Source organism: Cebus imitator, unplaced genomic scaffold, assembly GCF_001604975.1.
Source record: "Cebus imitator isolate Cc_AM_T3 unplaced genomic scaffold, Cebus_imitator-1.0 Scaffold112, whole genome shotgun sequence".
Taxonomy (NCBI): Eukaryota; Metazoa; Chordata; class Mammalia; order Primates; family Cebidae; genus Cebus; species Cebus imitator.
In genome coordinates this window covers 958,068-979,505 of record NW_016107427.1, presented here as the reverse complement: position 1 = coordinate 979,505, position 21,438 = coordinate 958,068, and the positions used below count along the sequence as shown (strand labels likewise).

At 55.4% G+C, this 21,438-nt stretch overlaps 1 protein-coding gene across 20 annotated transcripts in view; it reads left to right on the top strand.

Annotated features, from left to right (window-relative positions):
• The window catches only part of PCBP3 (poly(rC) binding protein 3), a 295,105-nt gene that overhangs the window by 262,269 nt on the left and 11,398 nt on the right, over positions 1 to 21,438 (top strand). For 8 of the 20 annotated variants that reach the window (XM_017538508.2, XM_017538509.2, XM_017538507.2 and 5 more), the window contains 5 exons: positions 969 to 1,097; positions 4,227 to 4,370; positions 7,953 to 7,994; positions 19,325 to 19,403; positions 20,207 to 20,266. In XM_017538508.2, the coding sequence (XP_017393997.1) occupies positions 969 to 1,097; positions 4,227 to 4,370; positions 7,953 to 7,994; positions 19,325 to 19,403; positions 20,207 to 20,266 (454 nt within the window). The remainder of the gene's footprint in view (positions 1 to 968; positions 1,098 to 4,226; positions 4,371 to 7,952; positions 7,995 to 19,324; positions 19,404 to 20,206; positions 20,267 to 21,438) is intronic. The other 12 variants (XM_037742006.1, XM_037742007.1, XM_017538514.2 and 9 more) reach the window with 7 other exon arrangements.

Here is a 21,438-nt window from a genome sequence, read left to right as displayed (position 1 = left end):
CTGTGCTCCTGTGGACCCACCCCACCCACTGACTGTGCACCTGTGGACCCACCCCATCCACTGACTGCGCACCTGTGGACCCACCCCACCCACTGCCCACCTATGGGCCCTGCCCACCCACTGTCCACCTATGGACTCATCCACCCACTGCCCATCTATGGGCCCCACCTACCCACTGCCCACCAGTGGACCCACCCCACCCACTGCCCACCTGTGGACCCACCCCATCCACTGACTGCACACCTGTGGACCCACCCCACCCACTGCCCATCTATGGGCCCCGCCTACCCACTGCCCACCAATGGACCCAGCTCACCCACTGCGCACCTGTGGATCCTGCCCACCCCACTGCTTACCTGTGGGCCATGCTGCGGACAGGGGGAAACCTGCTTGTCACATGGCTCTGGGCAAGGGAAGCCCTGGGCACTGGGTGTGGCATCTGCTCCCGGTGAGGGGCCTCCACAGCACCCAGAGGCGGTCCTGAGCCATTGGCCTGACCCAGCTGGTGGAATTTGCAGGTGTGAAATTCATATTCCCACATTTGTCCTATTTCAAGGAGAGGCTTAATCCTTTCCCTGTGCAGCAGGGCAGCCACCCCAATCTTCATTTCTTGCCCACTACCAGAGTCCACCTTTCTTTGTGACCTAAAACTCTGCAGAGGAGAGAGAATTCCACTTATTTGAAAAGAGTAGTTTGTCTCCCTGAAAACACCTCTGGTTAGATGCCTCCTATCTAGCCTCACCCAGGTGCCACGTGCACCCAAGGGAAGGTGCAGGGCCAGGTGCCAAGCTGTGGTGGCAGGGGCGGCACCGGGGCAGTTCTGATGGGGCAGGGGAGGGGGCTCGTGGGCCGTATGCAGGTCTCCAAGGACATGTCCTCTGAGCTGCCGTGGGTGCCAAGACTCAGGAGGTGCTGCCGCCCCATGCACTGCCACCCTGGTGCTCTCTTCCAACATCCCCTCTCTCCAGTCCACAGGTGCCCAGGTGCAGGTGGCTGGGGACATGCTGCCTAACTCCACGGAGCGGGCAGTGACCATCTCGGGGACCCCGGACGCCATCATCCAGTGTGTCAAGCAGATCTGCGTGGTCATGCTGGAGGTACTGTTTGCGTGCTGGGGCCAGACCATCTGAGTTCCAGATTTGCTTCCTGCACTGCAGGCAAAGGCTTGGTCGCCCCGGTCGTCCCAAGGACTCACACAGTTGAGGCTGTGGGGGCTCCTGATCTGGGCTTTCAAGGCAGCCAGAGTGAGAATTTGTGCCAGTGTGGGTGCGTGAGGGTGCTGGGGCTGCTAGCTGAGGGTCCAGTGTCCATGGCGGCATCTAGGGCAGAGCATGTGGAGAGGAGGGAGCCCCTCTCCAGAGTTGGATGAGAGGTTATCATCCCGCTGAGGGGCCTTCTGCACGGAGTTGGAGCTGCAGACAAGGTGCTCATGCCGCCAGAGCCAGGCCTTGATGGGGGCAGCTGGGTGTGGGAGGGAGGCAAAGGCAGGAGGCTCCTCTGCGCGTGCAGTTCTGCAGAAGGAGGCATCAAACCACCATGGAGGAACCACGGGCAGAACTCGGGAAAATACACAAAACCCACGCAGAAGTAGAGAGGCGCGAGCAAAAGCTTTAGACAGAGAAGCAGAGAGGGCCCCTCAGAGCAGATGCCTCTGGGCAGGAAAAGATTCTGAAATATACTCAAAGTTCATGAAGCCATCAATAGTTGCCAGCTTTTCCTGAAGCGAAAATGAAGAAGCCCGCCCCAAATGGAAGGTTCTAGCAGCTCTGCGGAGTCAGCCTCCAGCCCCTCCTGCAGCCCAGGCTCATTCCTTTCTCGTACTTGGCTTGGGGTTTGAACCCATGTTTGACTCTTTAAAAAAATGTCTGCATAGTTTTTGTTTTCCTGAAGTTTGATATTTTGTGAAGTCAAAAATATTTTTCAAAATATTCTCGTTCTGAAATCTTCCCCACTCCCTAGTTAGGGTGACAGTGCGAGGCTGGTCTGAGCTCTCTGTTCAACCCTCCTGTCTCCGGGGCCCTGGCAGCCCTGCGGCCGAGGCTCAGGAGCAGTCAGTGACTGGAACAATTCTAAGAGGGACATCCCCAATGGAGGCCGAGGTCCAGCTCAGAACGACACTTGGGGTCGTCAGCGCCACCTCGTGCCTCTGCTCCCTGCATCCCGGTGCCGTGCAGTGCAGCCCCACAGACAGGGCTATCATGGAAACCACCTGTCTCCTTCCTGGGCCAGGAGGTCTGAGCAGGACAGGGAACTCACAGCAGACATGACTGGCGAAGATGGCCGGGCAGCCGCCCGCACCCCTGCTGGCTGTGCAGCACCGAGGCCCGGGCGCCATCATCCCAGGAAGGAAGTTGCATCACACCTGGAAACAGCCTGGCCCACCCTCAGCTGAAGAGTGGCTGGAAAAACAAAGCCAAGGGTGCTTAGAGGCCCTCCCAGTTGATTGCAGGACTTCTGGGCTGGGTCGTGGGCGTGCCTTACCTCACACGCAGGAGATTGCGGAGGAAAGGGCTGCCCAGGGTGCACTGAGTCTGTGTGGGGCCCGCCAAGAACACAGACATCTCCACAGATGGTGCCCTGCCCACCCAGGGCCCAGCATCCCTGCACCCAGTGCAGGGGAGGCCAGTAGGCCCTGGGCCCACATGGGAAGTGAGAATCACAGATCAGTGTCAGCCAGGGGCTCCTGTGCCAGGGTGGCATTGGAGGCCCATCAAGCAGGGGCGCCAGCATCTCCAGGAAGCCAGAGAGGGCAGTGGCGGCGGCAGCTCCCCTCCACCCTCAGTCAGTTCCTCCCACCCCAGGGCCAGCCTGGGTCAGCCCAGACCTGCCCAGCATCCCCTTTCCCATATTCCTGGAGGTCACACTCGGGGCCCTGGCTCTGCTGATCCGACCACCTGTCCCCAGCGTGGTGCTTTGAGTGTGAGTGGCACTCCCTGAGCACTGAGCTGGCCCTGAGTCAGCCGAGGCCCCAGAAATCCCAGCAGGGCAGGCTCCCCTGCCAGGAACGGTTCTGTGGGCCCAGTCCCACCTCTCCCTGCTAGACCAACCCCAGCTGGGGTGCCCCCCAGGCCTAGGACTCCCACTTCCCTGTCCTGGGCCTGGGGGACGGCCACACAGGAGGACTGACCCAGGAGGAGGGTCAGGTTAAAAATGTTAATCCTGAGTTTCCCACAGAATAACCAAGAGAAATTTCAGCAAACCTCATCATAACTGTGGAATTTTTCCTTTGGAGTCTATAAGCTCTTGGAAAATACTTTTTCAAATAGTGAAGTGGGATGTTTCCAAGTCTCCCATGGGGATCTCTGCTGACTGTCACCACGAGCCAAGCCGAGTGCTTTGGACATGGGTCCTGGTGGAGTCCTGCAGGGCTCCCTTTCTCCAGAGCATTCAAGAGAACTGCTCCAAGGGGCCTCCCAGCTCCCTGTGAAGCTCTGCAGCCCAGCCTGCAGGGGCCCCTGCAGAGGGGCCAGCACCACAGGGCTCGTCTGGGTCAGTGGCCAGCCCTTGTCCAGCTGGGTCTCGGGCATAAGGGACCCCCCAGCTGGACTCACACAGTGGGACTGACCTTCCACACTGCCCCAGAGCAACCAGGGATGTTGGGGGCAGGTGGTACTCTCAAGAGGCCGGTGTGTGGCAAACTGTACCCCAGTGCTCAGAGAGAAGGAGCCGTCTGGAGGGGTGGGGCTGTAAGACAGCCACTCAGAGGGTATGGGCAGTGGAGTTCTTCACTCTCCTCCCCAGCACTGCTATGACTTGGGGAGGCTGAGGAGGGTGGAGCCAGTGCAGGGGGTGAGTGGGGTGGGCCGGGATGCGCCTCCACAGTGCAGGGGTGAGTGGGGTGGGCCGGAGCCTCCCCAGAACGGGGTAAGTGGGGCAGGCTGGGGCGTGCCCTCCTGGTGCAGGGGGTGAGTGGGGTGGGATGGGGCGTGTCTGAGGGTGAGTGGGGCAGGCCGAGATGTGCCTCCCCAGTGCAGGGGGTGAGTGGGGTGGGCCAGGGCGTGTCTCCCTGGTGTAGGGTGGGTGAGTGGGGCAGGCCGAGATGTGCCTCCCCAGTGCAGGGGGTGAGTGGGGCCGGCTGGGGCGTGTCTCCCTGGTGCAGGGGGAGTCAGTGGGGCGGGCTGGAGCCTCCCCAGTGCAGGGGTGAGTGGGGTGGGCCGGCGCCTCACCGTTATCAGGCTGCAAAGCTGCTCTAATGCTCTCTCTCCCTCTCCTGTCCCTTTTCCTAGTCCCCACCGAAAGGTGCCACCATTCCCTACCGCCCAAAGCCCGCCTCCACCCCTGTCATTTTTGCAGGTGGTCAGGTAAGAGCCGACCCGCTCGCGGCCTCCACTGCCAACCTCAGCCTTTTACTGCAGCACCCGCCGCTGCCCGTTAGTGCACTCAGGTTTTCTCGCCTTCTCACCTGCACGTCTCCCACCCGCGCTGGACGCAGAGCTCTGCCACCTACACCCAGCACCGGCTGGCGCAGGGCCCTCAGAGCACATCCCCCCACAGAGACGGCCCCACAGAACTGTGTTCTCCTCCCCAACCCAGGCAGGAAGGATAAGCAGACCACACTGAGATCTGGCTCTGCCTAACCGGGGCCTGGGAACTGGCTGCTCTTAGGAAGCTTAGATAGCCGGCACGCAGGCGCTTTCCAGGTGACTTTGCGGCTCATGCTGGAAACAGCTAGCACGGGGAGAACCAGGGTCTCGTTTCCCGACATCCGTGTTCCCAGCTCCCAGGATGCGCTCGTAGCAGGGACACGCGGGAGGGAGGAGCTCTGCACAGAGGAAGGACGCGTGGCCTGGCGAGCCATGGCCTGGTGAGCTGTGGCCTGGCGAGTGGGCATCTGCACCACTGTGCCAGGACCTCCCTCTGCTCTGAGCAGAGGCCTTGCAGGTGCCCCACGTCCTGTCTGCAAAGCTGGTCCTTTTGCTTTCCACACTCCAACTCCGTGTTCTCCTGCCAGGAATGGCAGCACCTCTGGAGGAGCTCGGAGGTTGGGGGCCCTGCCCAGCCCCTCACCTGATCGCAAACCCTGCCCAGGGCACGGGGAGCACCCACCCACCCCAGGGCTCCTGCGGCCCTCCATGGCCAACAGACTTGGACGGTTCCGGCGGGGGTTGGCCTGGAAGAGTTCTGCGTCCAGGCGGCCGCGATGTGTGTCTTTGTTCAAGGGAGAGTTGAGACAGACGTCCCCACAGGTGACCCTGGCAGGGCAGAACGAGCCTGAGGTTTTACTTTACCATCAGAAAGGAGACAGAAGAGGCAAATGTTAGAAGTTTTCCTGGTGTTTTCCTTATGGTGTAAAGGAATCTTATCAGAGCTCCCACTTGTGGCCCACATTGGAGGGGGAGGCCGGGGCGTGTCCATCCCTTCCCTCCCGGCTGTCCGGCATGCTCAAAGCAGAGCACACCTTCCCCCACCCCCGACCCTGCACGCAGCCTGGCACATGCCCCTTCCTGCCCTGCTGTAGTCAGGGAGCCCCCACATGCACACATCGTCCTTACAGCAGCCCCAGGACACAGCACACCCCTATTTTACAGCCAGAAAACTGGGCCTGACGAGCCAGGGAGTTGCCTGGTGTCACAGCCTTGTGGGCACACGAGACATGTCCTTATCATGCCAACCCAGGGGGCTCTGGTCACCGGGGATCACACGGAGTCACACAGTGGGAGAAGTCCCTGTGCAAAACTCCGTTTCACTGCTTTTCCCCCAAATTCATGGTTAATTAACAGGGTTAGTAACCTCTGTGGACTCCACCTTGATGTTTAAACAAATCCATAATAATATCCTGTGGTAAAAGGAGAGATTTTGTTCAAAAGGAATGTGTGTTTATACAAACACATGTGGAGTCTTCAAGCCACTGGGGGTGTGGTCACCGCTCCAGGGTAGAGGGTGCACAGAGCCCTGCTCAGCCGCCAGCCATGCGCCCCTAACTCCTATATAGAGGGCAGCAGCCCGCCCTCCCGACTGCAGCAGTTGAAGGGCTCTGTACAGTGGGTGCTGTCCCAAGGCTGATGCTAAAATGTCAGCCCTTTGAGAAGTGGGCCTCAGGGCCCTGGGAAGTCTGGCCTGGCCAGTGGTCAGCCTTGGTGGTGTGGAGGACAGAGTCACAGGGAGTTACCGCCCTGAGATAACCCAGGGGAGCTGCTGAAATGCAAACCCAGAAGTGAGGGCATGAATAAGACCTAAGCCTGCAAGCCACTACTGTCTCCTGGATGACTCAGATCCAGAGTGCCTAGATTAGGACACACAATCCAATACAGACATAAGAGAGGTCACCTGGAGGACCCACCCACTGTATTTCTGTCCAGTCACAGAAATCAGGGGCCTAGAGGATGCCCCACCACTGTGGGTGCTCGGAGGACGCCCATGCAGCTCCCCTGCGGCCTCTGCACCAGCAGCAGCTCCCCTGCGGCCTCTGCACCAGCAGCAGCTCCGTTCAGCCACCCCCACGTTTCTAGCACGACATGTTCACGGGTTCACTTAGCAGAGCCTGCTAAGGGACAAGCAGATAGAAAACATAACGACAGTAAGAAGATAAAGTCAGAAGACCAGCGTGGCCTAGGTTGTGGATTGCTCTGAGCCCTTGCGGTTCAGCTCAGACAGGCAGGGCTGACCTGGGACCCTGTGCCCTGAGGGGGCGGCTCCCAGCATGAGTCCCAAGGCCCATCACCTTCGGTGACACACTGGAACCTGTCCCTGACAACACCTTTACAAAACAGTTGCAGTGGTCCTCACGACACTTTGTACAGGACAGTGGGGTCCTTGGTTCCTGCTCGATCTGATAAGATTCTTTTACTTCCTCTGCCAATGCAGCACAGTGGCCTCACAGCCCTGGGGTTTCTTTCAAAGCTGCAGGTCAATTGGCCTTTAACTCCCAGGATTGGCTTATGATGAAAACTCTCGGCCAATTCAAAACCTGTGGGAGGGTTTGGGCTGCACAAAGGTGACACACATCCTTCCCTGAGGCATCCCTCGCAGGTGCTCAGGGGCCCCATGTGTGGTCACTGTGGACTCCACGGGTCCTCATGGGAAGTGGCATGGGGCCCGCACAGCCAGGGGCTGGTAGCTGCATCCTCCACCCCAGGGCCACCAACAGGCCTGGTGCAGCCCCGTCCACTCCAAGTCCTGACAGCTGTTCATGCTCTTTGCTCTCCCTTGACTCTGTGTGGCCCATTTGTTGTCTGGCCATGAAATCACCTGAATCACCTGAAAGCGTCTTTGCTGATGGGACCTATGGGGCAGGTGGGACCTATGGGGCAGGTGGGGCCTCACCTGCCCAGATTTCAGAGTCAGGGTGGGAAGGGGCTGCAGGTTGGAGTCACTTTTGAAGGCAAGGGAAATACTGAACCAAAATGAGGCCTCGGGGGCCCCACATGACATCTTGGGTGGGGCGCATTGCTGCCCCCACAGCAGAAGGTCCACCCCCTCCCGTCTTAACGGCACTCATGAAAGGCAGCAAGCCGTGACCGACGTAGACCTGCTTCCTATGTAGACTGGCTTTTGCCAAGCTGGCTTTCGTCACCTTTTAGAGCTTTCTTTTGTTGTTTGGATTTCTTGGGGTAAATATTTCCCAAAAGTATTTACTCAGACGGCTGATTAAATTTTCAAAACCTTAATAATTAGTGGACCTCCTACTGGGGAGTCAAACAGATCATTCTTAGATGATTTTGCTTTAAGAAACTTGGAGTCGCAGGAGTTGGAAGCATCATGGCTGAACTGTTGCTCTCCCACCCGCGGACCTGGCCAGCTCAGCTCTGCCTGCCCAGAGGAAGTGGGCGAGTCCCCCCTGGGCTCCTGGTCCCCTGGGAGGGTCTGCCCTTTGTCCCAGAATGGGGACAGGTGGAGAGGCCCAGGACCGGGAAGCTTCTACCGGAGGGTCCTTGTCATGCTGGAGGGTGGCGATGGTGACTGGCCGAGGTGCAGCCGGGTCGCAGTCTGACGGGGTCTCTCTGTCTCTCCAGGCCTACACAATCCAGGGACAGTACGCCATCCCCCATCCAGATGTGAGTCTTCACTTTGCCTTCCTCTCTCCTTTCTCTTCTCATAGTTGTTTACCTACCTGCATGCTGCTGTTAATTGCTACTAACATTAATATTACTCAATAATATTAATCAACTTCTCAGCGTTCCTGACCTGTGTCGTATCCATATGACCTTGAATAACCTTTTAACCTCTTAGCACTAATCTTGCTTGTGTTGAGGACTTGGCCTGATGTCAAATTGTCTTGATTATGCCGCAGTCCTGGGTTTTCCTCCCTCCCACGGGGCCTCGGAGGGAACTGAGGACAGTTCTGTCCTGTGCAGGGCGCCGAGGGTACACTCACCCCACAGGCAGGGGTTAGTGGCGCTTTCTATGCACCTACGAAGTTGGGTGACATTATCAAACAGGCCACAAAGATACATTGGCAAGGACATGTGAGGGCCTGGTGAAATTGACTCTCCCCTTTCAGAGTCCAAATGGAAACGTAGGGTCCATCTACGCATAGAGATCCCAGCCGAGGAAAGCCAGTGGGGCAGGCCTTTGTCTTCCTTCCAGAGGCAGGGTGATGCCGCGCTGGCGTCACCATCCCTGGCTCTTGTGCAGAGCTGGGTCCCATGTGGCTCCATGCCCAGCAGCTCCCACCCCTTTCTCCTGCTGTACTGGGTCTGGGCGTAATTCCAGTGCTGGAGGAAGAAGATGCCCTCAAATAAACTGCCAAGGGGAACCCTGGGCTGCACTGGGCTGTGCGGCTCTGAGCCCTTGGGAGCCTAGAGATAAAAGTTGCAACCTATGAGCAAAGGTCCTCTCTGGAGACCACTTTAGAGCTCCCAGGGAGTGAGGGCTGCATGGCAGGTGCTGGGGAGAAGGGAAGGGAGAGGAAGAGAGAACAGAGAGATGGCCTCAGCAGAAGCTGCTTGGTGCTGTCTGCAGATATGACAAACCTGGAACTGGTTCTGAGGAGGCTTTCTCTTTTCTAAACCATTTGAATGTTGCCCAGCTCAGCAGCTGCTCCTCCTAACGCAGTTCTGGGCCGTGTGCTGCTCCCCGTAACGCAGTTCTGGGCCGTGTGCTGCTCCCTGTGAACTGCCAGAGGTGCTGTGAGCTGGATGGAGTAGGGCTGCTCAGGGGCCTTCTGCAAACCCTGCTGCCTCTGAGTTGGGAGTGGGGACGTCCATCCGAGTGAGATGAGAAGGCAGGTCGGGAACATTTTTAAGAATTAATGATCATTAAATAAGTCTTTGATATAGAGATGCAACATCATTGCAGGAAAATTTATGCATGGAGAAGAGATACACACCGGTGAGAAGCTGTACACACGAGTGCCTGAACCCACCAGGAGGCCGGGCTATGGCCACCACTCACTGGAAGGCACTGTTGGGACTGCCCCAGCCTGTGCCCAGCCGAAGTGCTAGGCAGAAGCAGAGGCGTGTGTGAGCGTGTGCGTGTCCCCATGCGTGTGTGCGGCAGGGGTGCAGGGGCTGCTGTGCTGCCTCCCAGCAGAAAGCCTCTGTGAAGGAAAATGGCAATGGAAGCCAGGGGAGTCCAAGCTGAATTTCCAGGATGGCCCAGGTCTGTTTCAGACTCAGGACAGGTGGCCATGCACATCTAGGGAGGCATGTGTGCAGAGGCAGGTTCTAAAGGGGGTGTCACTTGACTTTGCAAAGCTCTGGAACCCAAAGGAAAGGCAAGGTGTGGTCCTTCTGGTAAAGGGAAGGTTGGTCAATGGGGCCAGGGTTTGTCTTTACCCCACACTGTAGCCCTAAAGTTGGATATTCAGACCTGCAGGGACCCTCTGGTGACACTTATGGGTTTCCTGTGACCACAGAGCCTAAAGTTCCCACTGCCGCCTTTGGCTGAGCACCCGTCTGAGTCAGAGTGCTTGTTGGTCTGAAATTCCCAGAGGCCGTGGCTCTGTGTGCACATGTGTGGGAGCGCACATGTGATGGGTGTGGGTATTGGCTTTTACGTGGATTGGTGGCTTTGCTTTCCCATGTGACTTTCTCAGCATACCCATAAATGGGTAGTTTTGCAGATTGTTTCAAATTAGCTTAAACAAACGTATAACTAGCTGTTGGAGAAGTGCCTCTGTGCACACGATAGTGATTTGAGATGCCTGGTGCTGTGGTTTAAATGCATCTGTTCCTCCACTTCCTGTGTTGGAACTGAATCACCAAGGTGATGGTATTAGAGGGTGGGGGTCCCGGGGCTGGGCGTGATTGGGTCATGAGGGCTCCACCCTTGTGAACTGAGTTGGTGCCCCCCTGTAACAGGGGCTTCAGGGAGCGGCCTCCCTCCCACCCCTCCTGCCATGTGAGGACAGAATGTTCAGGCACCATGTTGAAAGCATAGATGGGGTCCTTCCCAGACACCAAACCAGCCAGCACTTTGATCTCCAGTTTCCAGCCCCCGTCACTGTGAGCCATGCATTTATGCTGTTTGTGAATTACCCAGTCCAAGGCATTTCGTCCCAGCAGCAGGAGTGGACTGGGAGGCTTGGTTCCTTACTGTGAAACAGCAGTCTGTGGAAGACATTCTGTTGTCTACGTCAGTGTTGTGAGATTTGCAGAGCAGCCGTTATTAATAGAAGAGTGGAAGCTTCCGTAGTGCTTTTCTTGCAGGCATATAAAATTGAAGACTCAAACAATCACTTAATTCATTAAATGCAAAAATAAAATGATCATTTGGTGACATAGGTAACAATGATCAGAAAAGCAATTTTTATCTGAGCTTGGTATTCAGTAGAAATTTTAAAAGCTTCAATTTCTTAGACTATCAATACGATATAGAATATATTATTTTAATTTATAATATAATTGAATAAAAGGTTATTTTTACAACAGTGGCGGCTTGCATACAGATACTAGAGTCATTTTTTAGCAACGTGATTTTTTTACCTGGATGTGTGGGCCCATGAATAAGAAACATCAAGTGTAAGAAAATACACTCCTTAGGTTTGACTATTTCTTTATGTAAAACTAAAAAATGTATGTGTTTTCTGTGCCCAATTTTAAAAAGTGTTTTTAGCTTGTTCTTATTTAAGAATCATCGGGCTGGACATGGTGGCTCAGGCCAGCCGCAGTGGCTCATGTCTGTAATCCCAGCCCTTTGAGAGCCCGAGGCAGGTGGATTACTTGAGCTTAGGAGTTTGAGACAAGCCTGGGCAACATGGTGAGACCCCGTCTCTACCAAAAATACAAAAAAATTTAGTCAAACCTGGTGGCACACTCTTGTAATGCCAGTTACCCAGGAGGCTGAGGCAAGAGGATTCCCTGAGCCCAGGACATGGAGCTTGCAGTGAGCCAAGATCATGCCACTACACTCCAGCCTGGGCGACAGAGTGAGACCCCATTTCAAAAAACAAACAAACAAAAGGAGTCGTTGGCACTCACCTGCCCACCCACTTTTCCCCGGCTTCTCGCACACCACTTGCGTCATTTTACCTGCGTCCTCCTGGAGTTGTGTTGTGTTGTCGATGTCCAAGTGTTCTGAAGAGGCACAAAGCCCTGCTGGACTGCGGGAAGGACTCTGGAGGACAGAAGTGGACATTTCGGGTCAGCCTCAGCCACGGTCCAGTCAGGTTCTCCAAGACGGCCACTAAGGAGGCTGGGAGACTGTCCATGTGCCTCTTTGTGTGTACTGCCTGGCCCCGGCCAAGTGCAGTTTCAGAAACAAGAAAGAGAAACAGCACCTGACACCTGGGACCTGAGAGCAGAGCAGAAAGCGTGCACGCCTGGGCAGACTGCCTGACTCCCACCCAGCACGTCTGCCCCTCCTGAGAGCAGAGCAGAGCGCGCACGCCTAGATACACACACACCTGGACACGCACACCCTGGACACACACACTCCTGGACACACACACGCCTGGACAGACCACTTCTCTCTCACCTAGCACTTTTCTGCCCCTTTAATGACAGTGGTGCAGTTACACCAGAAAGGAATTGGTTTTTTCTGGAAGAAATTAGTGAACTTCAAAAATACCCTCATGGGCCAGGTACAGTGGCTCTCTCCTGCAATTCCAGCACTTTGAGACGCCAAGATGGGAGGACTCCTTGAGCCCAGGAGCTCGAGACCAACTTGGACAAAAAAGCAAGACCCCATCTCTACAAAAAATACAAAAATTAGCTGGGCGTGGTGGCACACACCCATAGTCCCAGCTTCTCAAGAGGCTAAGGTGGGATGGTTACCTGAGCCCCAGAGGTCGAGGCTGTAGTGAGCAGAGGTTGCACCACTGCACTCCAGCCTTAGCAACAGAGCAAGACCTTGTCTCAAAAAAAGAAAAAATACCCTCAGATATATGAATCTTTATTTCTAGTCTTCCAAGTCTCCCAATCTCTCCCTTACTTAACATCCCCATCATTTGAAGGGGATGTTGAAAGCAGACAAAAACAAAAACATGTTTGAGTTGATGAAGAATTTGCCACGCAGGCTATTTTACATGCGCCTTGCGCCAACCCTGTGAAGCAAATCTCAGGACCATGGGGCCAATTCCACACACAAGGAAGTGGAAGCTCTGAGAGGTGCCTTGGCCAGAGCTAACAAGTCGGTGATGGGAGAGCTGCCAAAGCAGCCTGCCGTGAGCAGCAGATGTAAGCAATGCTGGGAGTCACATGGACACAAGTATCTGCTAAGAACCTGGTTCTTCAGTGAAAGAGTCGTGGGGAAATTGTGGAAACGTGTCATCGGAAGAGGTAGCTGGGGGTGGGATGCACGGCCAGACCCTGTGCTGGGTGCGGCCCTTCGTCCCAGCTGTGCAATCCCTGGGACGCTGTCAGTGCCACACATTTCCCCTGGACGCGTGGAGGGCATGCACGGCTCTCGTGACCGTCTCATGCACCCGCAGAGGGCTTTCTCCTCCCACTGGAACCCCGTGGGGAGGGGAGCGAGGGGCCCCTCACGCTGTAGTGAGAGAGTAGCCAATGCCGTGTGCCCTGGGCACCGGGTGAGGGCCGCAGCCTCTCTCCCTCTGAAGCCTGACACTTTCCAAGACCCTGCAGCTGCAAGTAGTGCTGAGGCTGGCCCATGGCCCCACCTGCTGTCAGAGCTGTGCTACTGCAGCCATTCGTCTCCGGAAACAGGAGGACCCGGCAGCCGCGCTGTGGGCTGGAGTTCCATCTTTCCTCTCTTGGAACACCCCATCCTCCGCTGGGTTCTCACATGCCGTTCCTGCCCACTTGCCCTTCTCAGAACCAGACTTCGCATTTTTACAGGACCCTCGGGACACTCACTGGCCCGTGGAGTTCTGAGAAACACTGATCAGGAGGCCTGAGAAGGAAGAACCCACATCCAGATGGAAGCCCAGGGGAGACGTGGAATGGAGAGAGAAAATTCCAAGAGACACACTTGGAGAAACTTCCGAAATTAGTAAGAGAAACCATCCTCACATTCAGAAACGCCAACAATTCACAAACAGGATAAACAAAGGGAAATCCATCCTAGAAATATCAAAGTAAGACTACGTAACACCAAAGACCAAAATCAATCTTAAAAGTAATCAGAGAGAATATGACAAAGGACAACAGTGAGAAATTAGGTCGACTTCTCACCAGCAACTTTAGAAGCCAGAAGATGGTGGCTTAATCAAAGAAAATGGTTGTCAGCATAAAACTCTGTCTCAAGGAGGATCCTTCAAAGACCCACATGTAGCCATTTGTAGACAAACAGATGTGACCGGGAGGCCACAGCAAATGATCTTCTGATGGATGCCCTGTGTGGGATCCCAGAAGGAAGGCTGGAAATGTAAAGAAAAGTGACCACATTTGGTTAACAAACATCATCTGTGAACTCACAGATGCCCCTGCCTAATTCACAAGACTGATACAAGAGTCAAGTGGATAGAAATAGCACATGTAAGATCAGGCATGTGTGTGAGGAGACGGGAACACCCACAGTAGTCAAGTGGATAGAAACAGCACACGTAAGATTTGGTGTGCGTGAGGAGACGGGAATGCCCACAGGAGTCGAGTGGATAGAAACAGCACATGTAAGATTGGGTGTGCGTGAGGAGATGGGAACACCCACAGTAGTCAAGTGGATAGAAACAGCACACGTAAGATTTGGTGTGCGTGAGGAGACGGGAATGCCCACAGGAGTCCAGTGGATAGAAACAGCACACATAAGATTGGGTGTGCGTGAGGAGATGGGAACACCCACAGTAGTCAAGTGGATAGAAACAGCACACATAAGATTGGGTGTGCGTGAGGAGATGGGAACACCCACAGGTCACTGTCTCATTCCACTAGAGGGTGAAGACACCGAGTGTAGACTCTCAACACACCGTTAAATTCCAGTGACCACTAACAGCAAAGGTGTCTGATATGTAACGTCTGTGACAGGACAGGTGAAAATGAGTGAGGGAAAAACTGTTAACCCAACATAAGAAAAGGAGTGAAATAAAAAAGAACCCCTGGAAAAGCAGGACAATTTGAAAACAAGATATCTAAAATTAGTCCAAACGTGGGGATGATTGTGATCAAAGTGAAAGGAAATTCCAGTTAAGATGCAAGGCTGTCAGACTGTATTTTTAAGTTGAACAAATAGATGAACAAACAAGCAAAAACAATTTTTTTTCTTTCGAGAGACACACCTCAAGCATAAGGACCCAGAAAAAAAGTGAAAGAATGAAGAGGCTAAGGAATACGCAAGAAATAAACTGGTGTACCAATATTAACATCAGCAGTGGGGAAAAAGCAAGACTTTAAGAAAAAAACTTTAGTCATTACATGTTGTTAAATTCAGCTCACAGAAGATACAATAATTCAAAATTTGTACGTGCTTAAAACATAGCTTTAAAATATATAAAGAAAATAGTTGACAAAACATGGAGAATTTGACAGACATAGTGAACACTGGGCACACCTCTCTTTCCATGAGTGATAGGCCAAGTAAACAAGTGTGAAGAAAGCATCAACAGAATTCTCCGTGATCCTGACATAATTGACGTAGGTTGAACACTACACCCAGCACCACTGTAGAATTCACAGAGACATTTGCAAAACCTGATCACATACCAGACCGTAAAGCACATCCCACCATCTTTCAAAATCGGAATGGTGTAGCTCACACTCTCAGCACAAAGCAGTTACAGTCACGCACCACGCGGTTGGTTCAGGCAACAACAGACCACTGGTGGCCACATGAGAGTGGAGGGGAGCGGAGAAGTTACTGGTGACGTTGTAGCCAGTGTGAAGGTGCCGCGCAGCACGTTACCCCATGTGTGCTGCTGGTGCAAACCCCCTGTGCTGCCAGCCATCTAGCACCTGCTGTCATGCACGGTTCATCATTCTTCATGACACTGATAAGCGGCGGTGGCACTGGGTTATGTGTTACTATGGTTCTTATCTTATTTTAGTGTATTCCTTCGCCTTGTCTAAACAAGTTAGCGGTAAAACAGCCTCCGGCAGGCCCGCAGGAGGTGTGCAGGAGGCAGTTACAATCAGAGATGACTGTGCCAGACTGTGTGGTTTGGGTGCAGTGAGAGACCAGTAAAGTCTGGTTCAGACCTGAGAGCCCAGGACCGCCCCCCCCCCCACATAGGAAGGAAGCCATCCCCGAGATGTGGACAGGACGAAGCTGTCCACAGGAGCCTGGGAGAGGGCGGATGCTCCCCGCAGTGACAGGACGGCAGGTCATAATTTATTTCCTGCCATAAACAAAAACCATCTCCCATGTATCAAGAACTCCAACACAAGACAGAAGAATTTAGCAGTTTTAGGAGAAAATATATAGAAGAATGTCGTATTCTCAGTCAGGGGAGGATTTCTTAAAACATAAGCTCAGACCATAAAGGAAAACACTGATGAGTTCAACTACATTCAATTTTAGAATACTGCTTCTCGTAAGACACCACAGGCGAGTAGGGAAAAGAGCTGGGCAGCACGAAGGCACAGCACAGGCAGGATGGCATCGGAAATGCTGGCATCGGAAATACCTGGGAGCTCTCTTGAAGTCAGCAAAAATCAAGCAATAAGAAAAATAGGCGAAGGACAGAAACAGGAATTTTACTGGAGAGGACATGAGAATGCAGGTTAAAACTACCATGGCAGCGGCCTTGGCCTGAGTGACGGTTGCATGGGTGTGTTTGTTTTGTGATCGTTCATTGCGTTGCATCTTAACAAATGCTTGTAATTTTAGTAGTTGTCTGTGTGTTACGTTCTGAGTCAATGTGAAGTGGAAAAGGCAGTTTACAGAGAAACATCGGTCATGGGACATTTCCCCTGCCCACTCTCCTGCCCTCCTCCCCCTCCCCCCCTCCCCCCACTTGCCTGCCCGCCTGCCTGTCTAACCTTCTTCCCCTCCTCCCTCAACTTCTGTCTTTATTCTTTTCCTCTCCGTGATTTGGAGGTTCTGGTGTGAATCAAAAGTCTCATTTTTTACAGGCAGAATTTTCTCAAAAATTGGAAGGCCCCTTGACACTTAGTCCTGTTCCCGCCTTTAAAAAATGTGGAAATTGAGTCCAAAAGAGACGCAGTGGCCGGACTGATGCCGGGCAGAGCCGGGTGAGCACTGTGTCCTGGTCTTCGTGCACCTGCTCACCCATGCTCTCCACAGATGCCCACGCAGCACCGCCCTGTGCCAGGCCAGGCCTCCCTGGGATGTCCCCTATGTTTCTAGGTGGGAGGAAGGAGATTCATCTGCTAGTGTGGTCACTTCTTCATCAAAAGCCAAACACGTGTTGGGGACAGTGTTGTTGCCTACAGCACATGCCAGCTGCCACTCACATCCATTCCCCACTTTTATAGTTCGAGGAACTGAGGCCTGGAGCCACCAGGCCTTCCTATCGTCACAGGCCGGGCCATCTTGGAGCCAACTCGAGCCATTCTGTGCCCTGCAGAGACCGGGGGCACCCCCTCCCTTGTGTCGAATTCCCTGGCCATGGGGCAGCTCCTGGGCCTGGCCACTGGGAGTCAGGGGTTTGCGCATCCCAGTTGTGCCACTCAGCATCCGGTGACTGGATGAACTCACCGGTAGCGCCTCACCCCCCTGTAGTTCTCCTGCCCCGCCTGGACAGCCCGGTCTTTCCTGGAGTGCCCTGTCCAGGTGGGGTGCCTTCACTAGAACCCCGATGCACCTGCTTTCTCCTACTGCTCCCGCAGGGCCTCGTGTCTCACTGTGAGGTAGACTTTGTCCCGGTGACTTCAGCTGGTGTCCTTGGGACAGCATCTCCCCCACAGGCTCTCCTGGCACCCTCGTCAGGGGTTTGCACACACGTCCCCTCAGGTAACCTGGCAGGCCCATTCATGTTACGTCACGGGGCAGCGCAGATGCCACCCACATGGGAGCTGGGTCGTCTTCCTGGACCAGCAGCTGGGCTCTGCGGCCCACCAGGCAGGGGCACCTCCAGCCCCTGCTGTGGCCTTCACAGGCACCCACTCTTCAGGGCACTCTTAGAGCTGAACCTGACCCCTGACCTGAGCTCTCCTGCTGCACCAGGAGTGGCCTAGCTGATTCTGGGGTACAGTCAGGTCTCCTTGAGCAGGCCTGGGGTCAGAGGACAGCCAGGAAGGTGGAGAGGCCTGGGCAGGGCCTGCTTTGCAGATGTGCCCCTGTGTAAGTCCTTGCCAGATGTGTCTGCAATGGCAGATCTCTGGAAACAAAGTCAGTCTGCGGCACCAAACACCTCATAATCTCATTGCTCTCCACTACACTCAGAGGTGTGCCAGAGGCCACGGGCTTGCCATGGGGACTGGACCCCATCTTGTGGGAGTATGAAGAGGCCAGATGGCCACAGCACACCAGACGGCCCCCTCCTGCCAGGCCTACCCTGCCCAACAGCTGGCAAGGCCAGGGGTCATGGAGGGGCAGGGCTGGGGATCAGCCCCCATCCTCCCAGGATACTGGGTACTGAGGAGGGGCCTTTGTCTTGACTCTGGGTGAACTCTTAGGTGAGAGCTCCTGGGAGGCTGAGCACAAACCCACCCAGGAGCACAGAGCTGGGAAGGTGCTGGGACCACGGTTGCTGCCTTCCTGACCTGGGCTCCCTGGTGTCTGGGAACCCGGGTTCCAGGGGTGGGGAGCAAGCATAGGGATCTTGTCAGGTGCCCAGCAGCTGGCCTCCTCGCATGCAGACAGCAGCTCTGCTCCGAGTGCCCACACCCCAAGCCTTGGTGGCCTCTGCAGCAGCTTTTGCCACCCCACACCCTGTGCAGCGAAGAAGCTGAGCTGCCTGCCTGGCTGGGGATTGCAGGAGTCCACACACAGCCACCACACGGGGATGCATTTGGGTTGGATGTTCTGAAAACGATGGGAGGTGATGCCCCTCCCCAAATGTGCTGCCTCCCTTCCTGTCGGGCTGCCCCCCCCCATAGAGGAGCTTCGTCCAGTGCCCTCCTGAGCCCCAGGACACCCTCTGCAGTCCCCAGCCTTGGCAGGCCTGAGACTGGAGGCCCATGGCTCCTGGCAGAGCCCGGTGTGAGGAGCCCCGTGCCGTCTGCTGAGCAGTCCTGGGCTCTCCAAATCAGGGATGTAATTTTGAGCATCCCAAATGTGGCCTCATCTTGCCACATTTACTGTTATCTTTTGCTATTTTTAGTTTTTATTTAAGAAATGAGACTCAGGTAAAATAACTTTAAAAATGGCAGCAAAGCCCTCTTGAAAAGTCTTGTGGCTCAGGAACTGGGGAGGAGAAGGGCTGGGGGCAGCCTGCAGGGACTGGAGGCACAGGCAGCTCCCAGCTGAGGGCCTGAGGTATCCCTCACTCACGCCTTCCACAGAACCTTCCAGCACTAGTGTTCTGTAATCCCAGGAAAGGCGAGACGTTCCTGGAGATGACTAGAAGGCAGGTGTGTGGCCCTTCGGGTGTCCCCCAACCCCAGGTCACCTCCTGGGTAAAGCGAGGCCCTGCAGGGGAGGAGAGGGGGCCAGGCCTAGCACAGGTGAGGCCAGGGCGAGCTTTGCAGACTAGAGCCTCTGGATACCACAGGGGCTAGCCTGAGTTTTGTGACTGGTGACTTGGTCTGGAATCTCCTAGACATGCAGCTTGTCTTCCTCTGTGGCTCCCAGACTCTCCCAGGCCCGCTGTGACCCACTGGCCCCAGCCAGCTTCCTGTCCACACCAGCTGGTGAGAAGGAGGCTCGGCTGGTCCAGGCTGGAGCTGCCAGGGAGCCAGGGAGAGAAGACGGCGACGGCGGCTCCCTGTGCCGCTCTCCGCACGCCGGGCAGTGCCCCACGCCCGCTCACAGCCTGGGCTCCATTGGCTTCCCCCAGGCCAAGTCCTTGCGTTCTCTTGCGTCTGCCATGTGTCCGCATGGCCCTCTCTATCTATCTGTGCAAAGTTCTGTTACTGCCTTTTTAATTTGGTGTGACTTGTACTCAATGACAATAACCTTCTTAGCTCTCATGTCCCTCCTACCCCAGCAGTTGACCAAGCTCCACCAGTTGGCCATGCAGCAAACCCCCTTTCCTCCCCTCGGACAGACCAACCCCGCTTTCCCCGGTACGTACCCAGCCCTTTTCTCACCTCCTTCTCTTCTCACCTGGGGACTTTCTGTTTCTGAGCTGTGACACTCAGTGCAGTGTGTGGAACAGGTACAGTTGGAGTCATGAGTCCCAGTGGTGCAGGGTTCACACGCAGCGGGCTTGCAGGGGCCGGGGCCAGGGACAGGGCGGGGGTGGGAGGTGGGTCTCACTCCCACTGTGGGCCCGTTCACCAACAGCTGGCCTTGCCGTAGCCTGGCTGTGAAGAGACATCTGCTCACCGAGAGTCTGCACTTGCCAGGCAGTGCTCTGTGCTGTCCCACGTGGCCCTTCCTGCTGAGCACACCCACGGGGCCATCCTGAAGCCTTTTCTCCAGGAGCAAAAGCACAGACAGCAGCCGTGGGTGCTCTTCTGCAGGAAGCCACTGCATGTCCCGGGGTGGCACCCAGCCCTGCCCCAGGAGAGCAGTGGCTGAGTCAGCCCCAACCCAGTCGCCATCATAAGGCCGTCAAGGGTGGCCGACCGTGGCAAGACCCCCCTCCTCCAGGTGTGCCTGGCAGCTGGGCCTCCGTCCCCGAGAGGCAGCACCATGCCTGTGGCTGAGACCCTTCCCCGTGTCATGCCTGGCAGCTGGGTGTCCCTCCCCTCAGAGACCGTGGTGTGCCTGTGGCTGAGCCCCCCTTCCCCTTGCGTGCCTGTGGCCGTGGCTGTAGAGCGCCCCGGTGCATGTGCCAGTCATATTTTGAGCTTCCCTAGTTGAAGGGACACTGCTTATCTCCTTGAGGGCAAAACATTAAACCTGTCTCTTCTTTGCTCTCCAGGAGAAAAGCTGCCTTTACACTCCTCCGAAGAAGCTCAAAATCTGATGGGCCAGTCGTCAGGTAACACAAAGCCACATGCCAGGAGAGCAGGCCAGGGCGGCAGAGCAGAGCCCAGTGGAAGTGGGTGTAGGGCGTGCTGCTGCAGCAGCTGGCAGCGTCCGTGGGGGCTGTGGACCAGCCTCAGGTGCTGCCGAGGGCGTGGGTGGTGCCACACTGCCACTGTGACTGGATGGTGGGGCCTGAGGTGCTCAGGGCAGGGCACCACGGCCTTGCAGGAACAGGAAATAGAGGCCTCACCATGGTGCACTTTGCAAAAGCTTTTTTGCTCATAGTTTCCTAGGACTACCAGCAAACCTGTAAGGAGGAAGATCAGTCTGAACTGGATTTGCGCACACCCCTTCTGATCTGCAGTGAAATGTTTGTTCCTCGGATACTGTGGGGCAGCACATAGATTTGTAGATTCAGTGACCAAGGCCGTGAAACAGACACAGTTGTTTGTCTGGGGCTTAGTGGGTTCCTAGGCGCCCGTGAGGAAGATGCCACACACTCGCCACTCCTCATGGCTCTGTGTGCATGTGGCCGGTGCCACAGCGGCTTCCTCGTGGCCAGACAGGTGTCCTGTGATGACCCTTCTCTCCCCATGGCCCTGTGAACTGCACTGCACACACGTACCAGCCACAGCAGGTTAAATTGAGTGGGCAGCGATGGGAGGGGTTTGTGGCCGTTCTAATGCTGGAGCCAGGAGACTTCTCCTGTGGGCTTGGGCTACCGATTGGGGCATCCTCATTTACCCCTGGCTCCTGGAATGCCATCATCTTCATAAGAAAGAGACTCACTTGGGCCATGCTGTCCTCAGATGAATGGATCCTTGGGCTATGCTGTACTTAAGTAGATGGACACATCAGCCACACTGGCCTGAGATGGATGGACACCCGGGACCAAGATGGATGGACACCTGGCATGCTGTACCGAGATGGATGGACACCTGGGCAGTCAGTCCTGAGATGGATGGACACCTGGGGCAGTCTATCCTGAGATGGATGGACACCTGGGCCATGCCATCCTGAGATGGATGAACACCTGGACCAGTCTGTCCTGAGATGGATGGACACCTGGGCCATGCCGTCCTGAGATGGGTGAACACCTGGGCCATGCCGTCCTGAGATGGATGGACACCTGGGCCATGCCATCCTGAGATGGATGGACACCTGGACCAGTCTGTCCTGAGATGG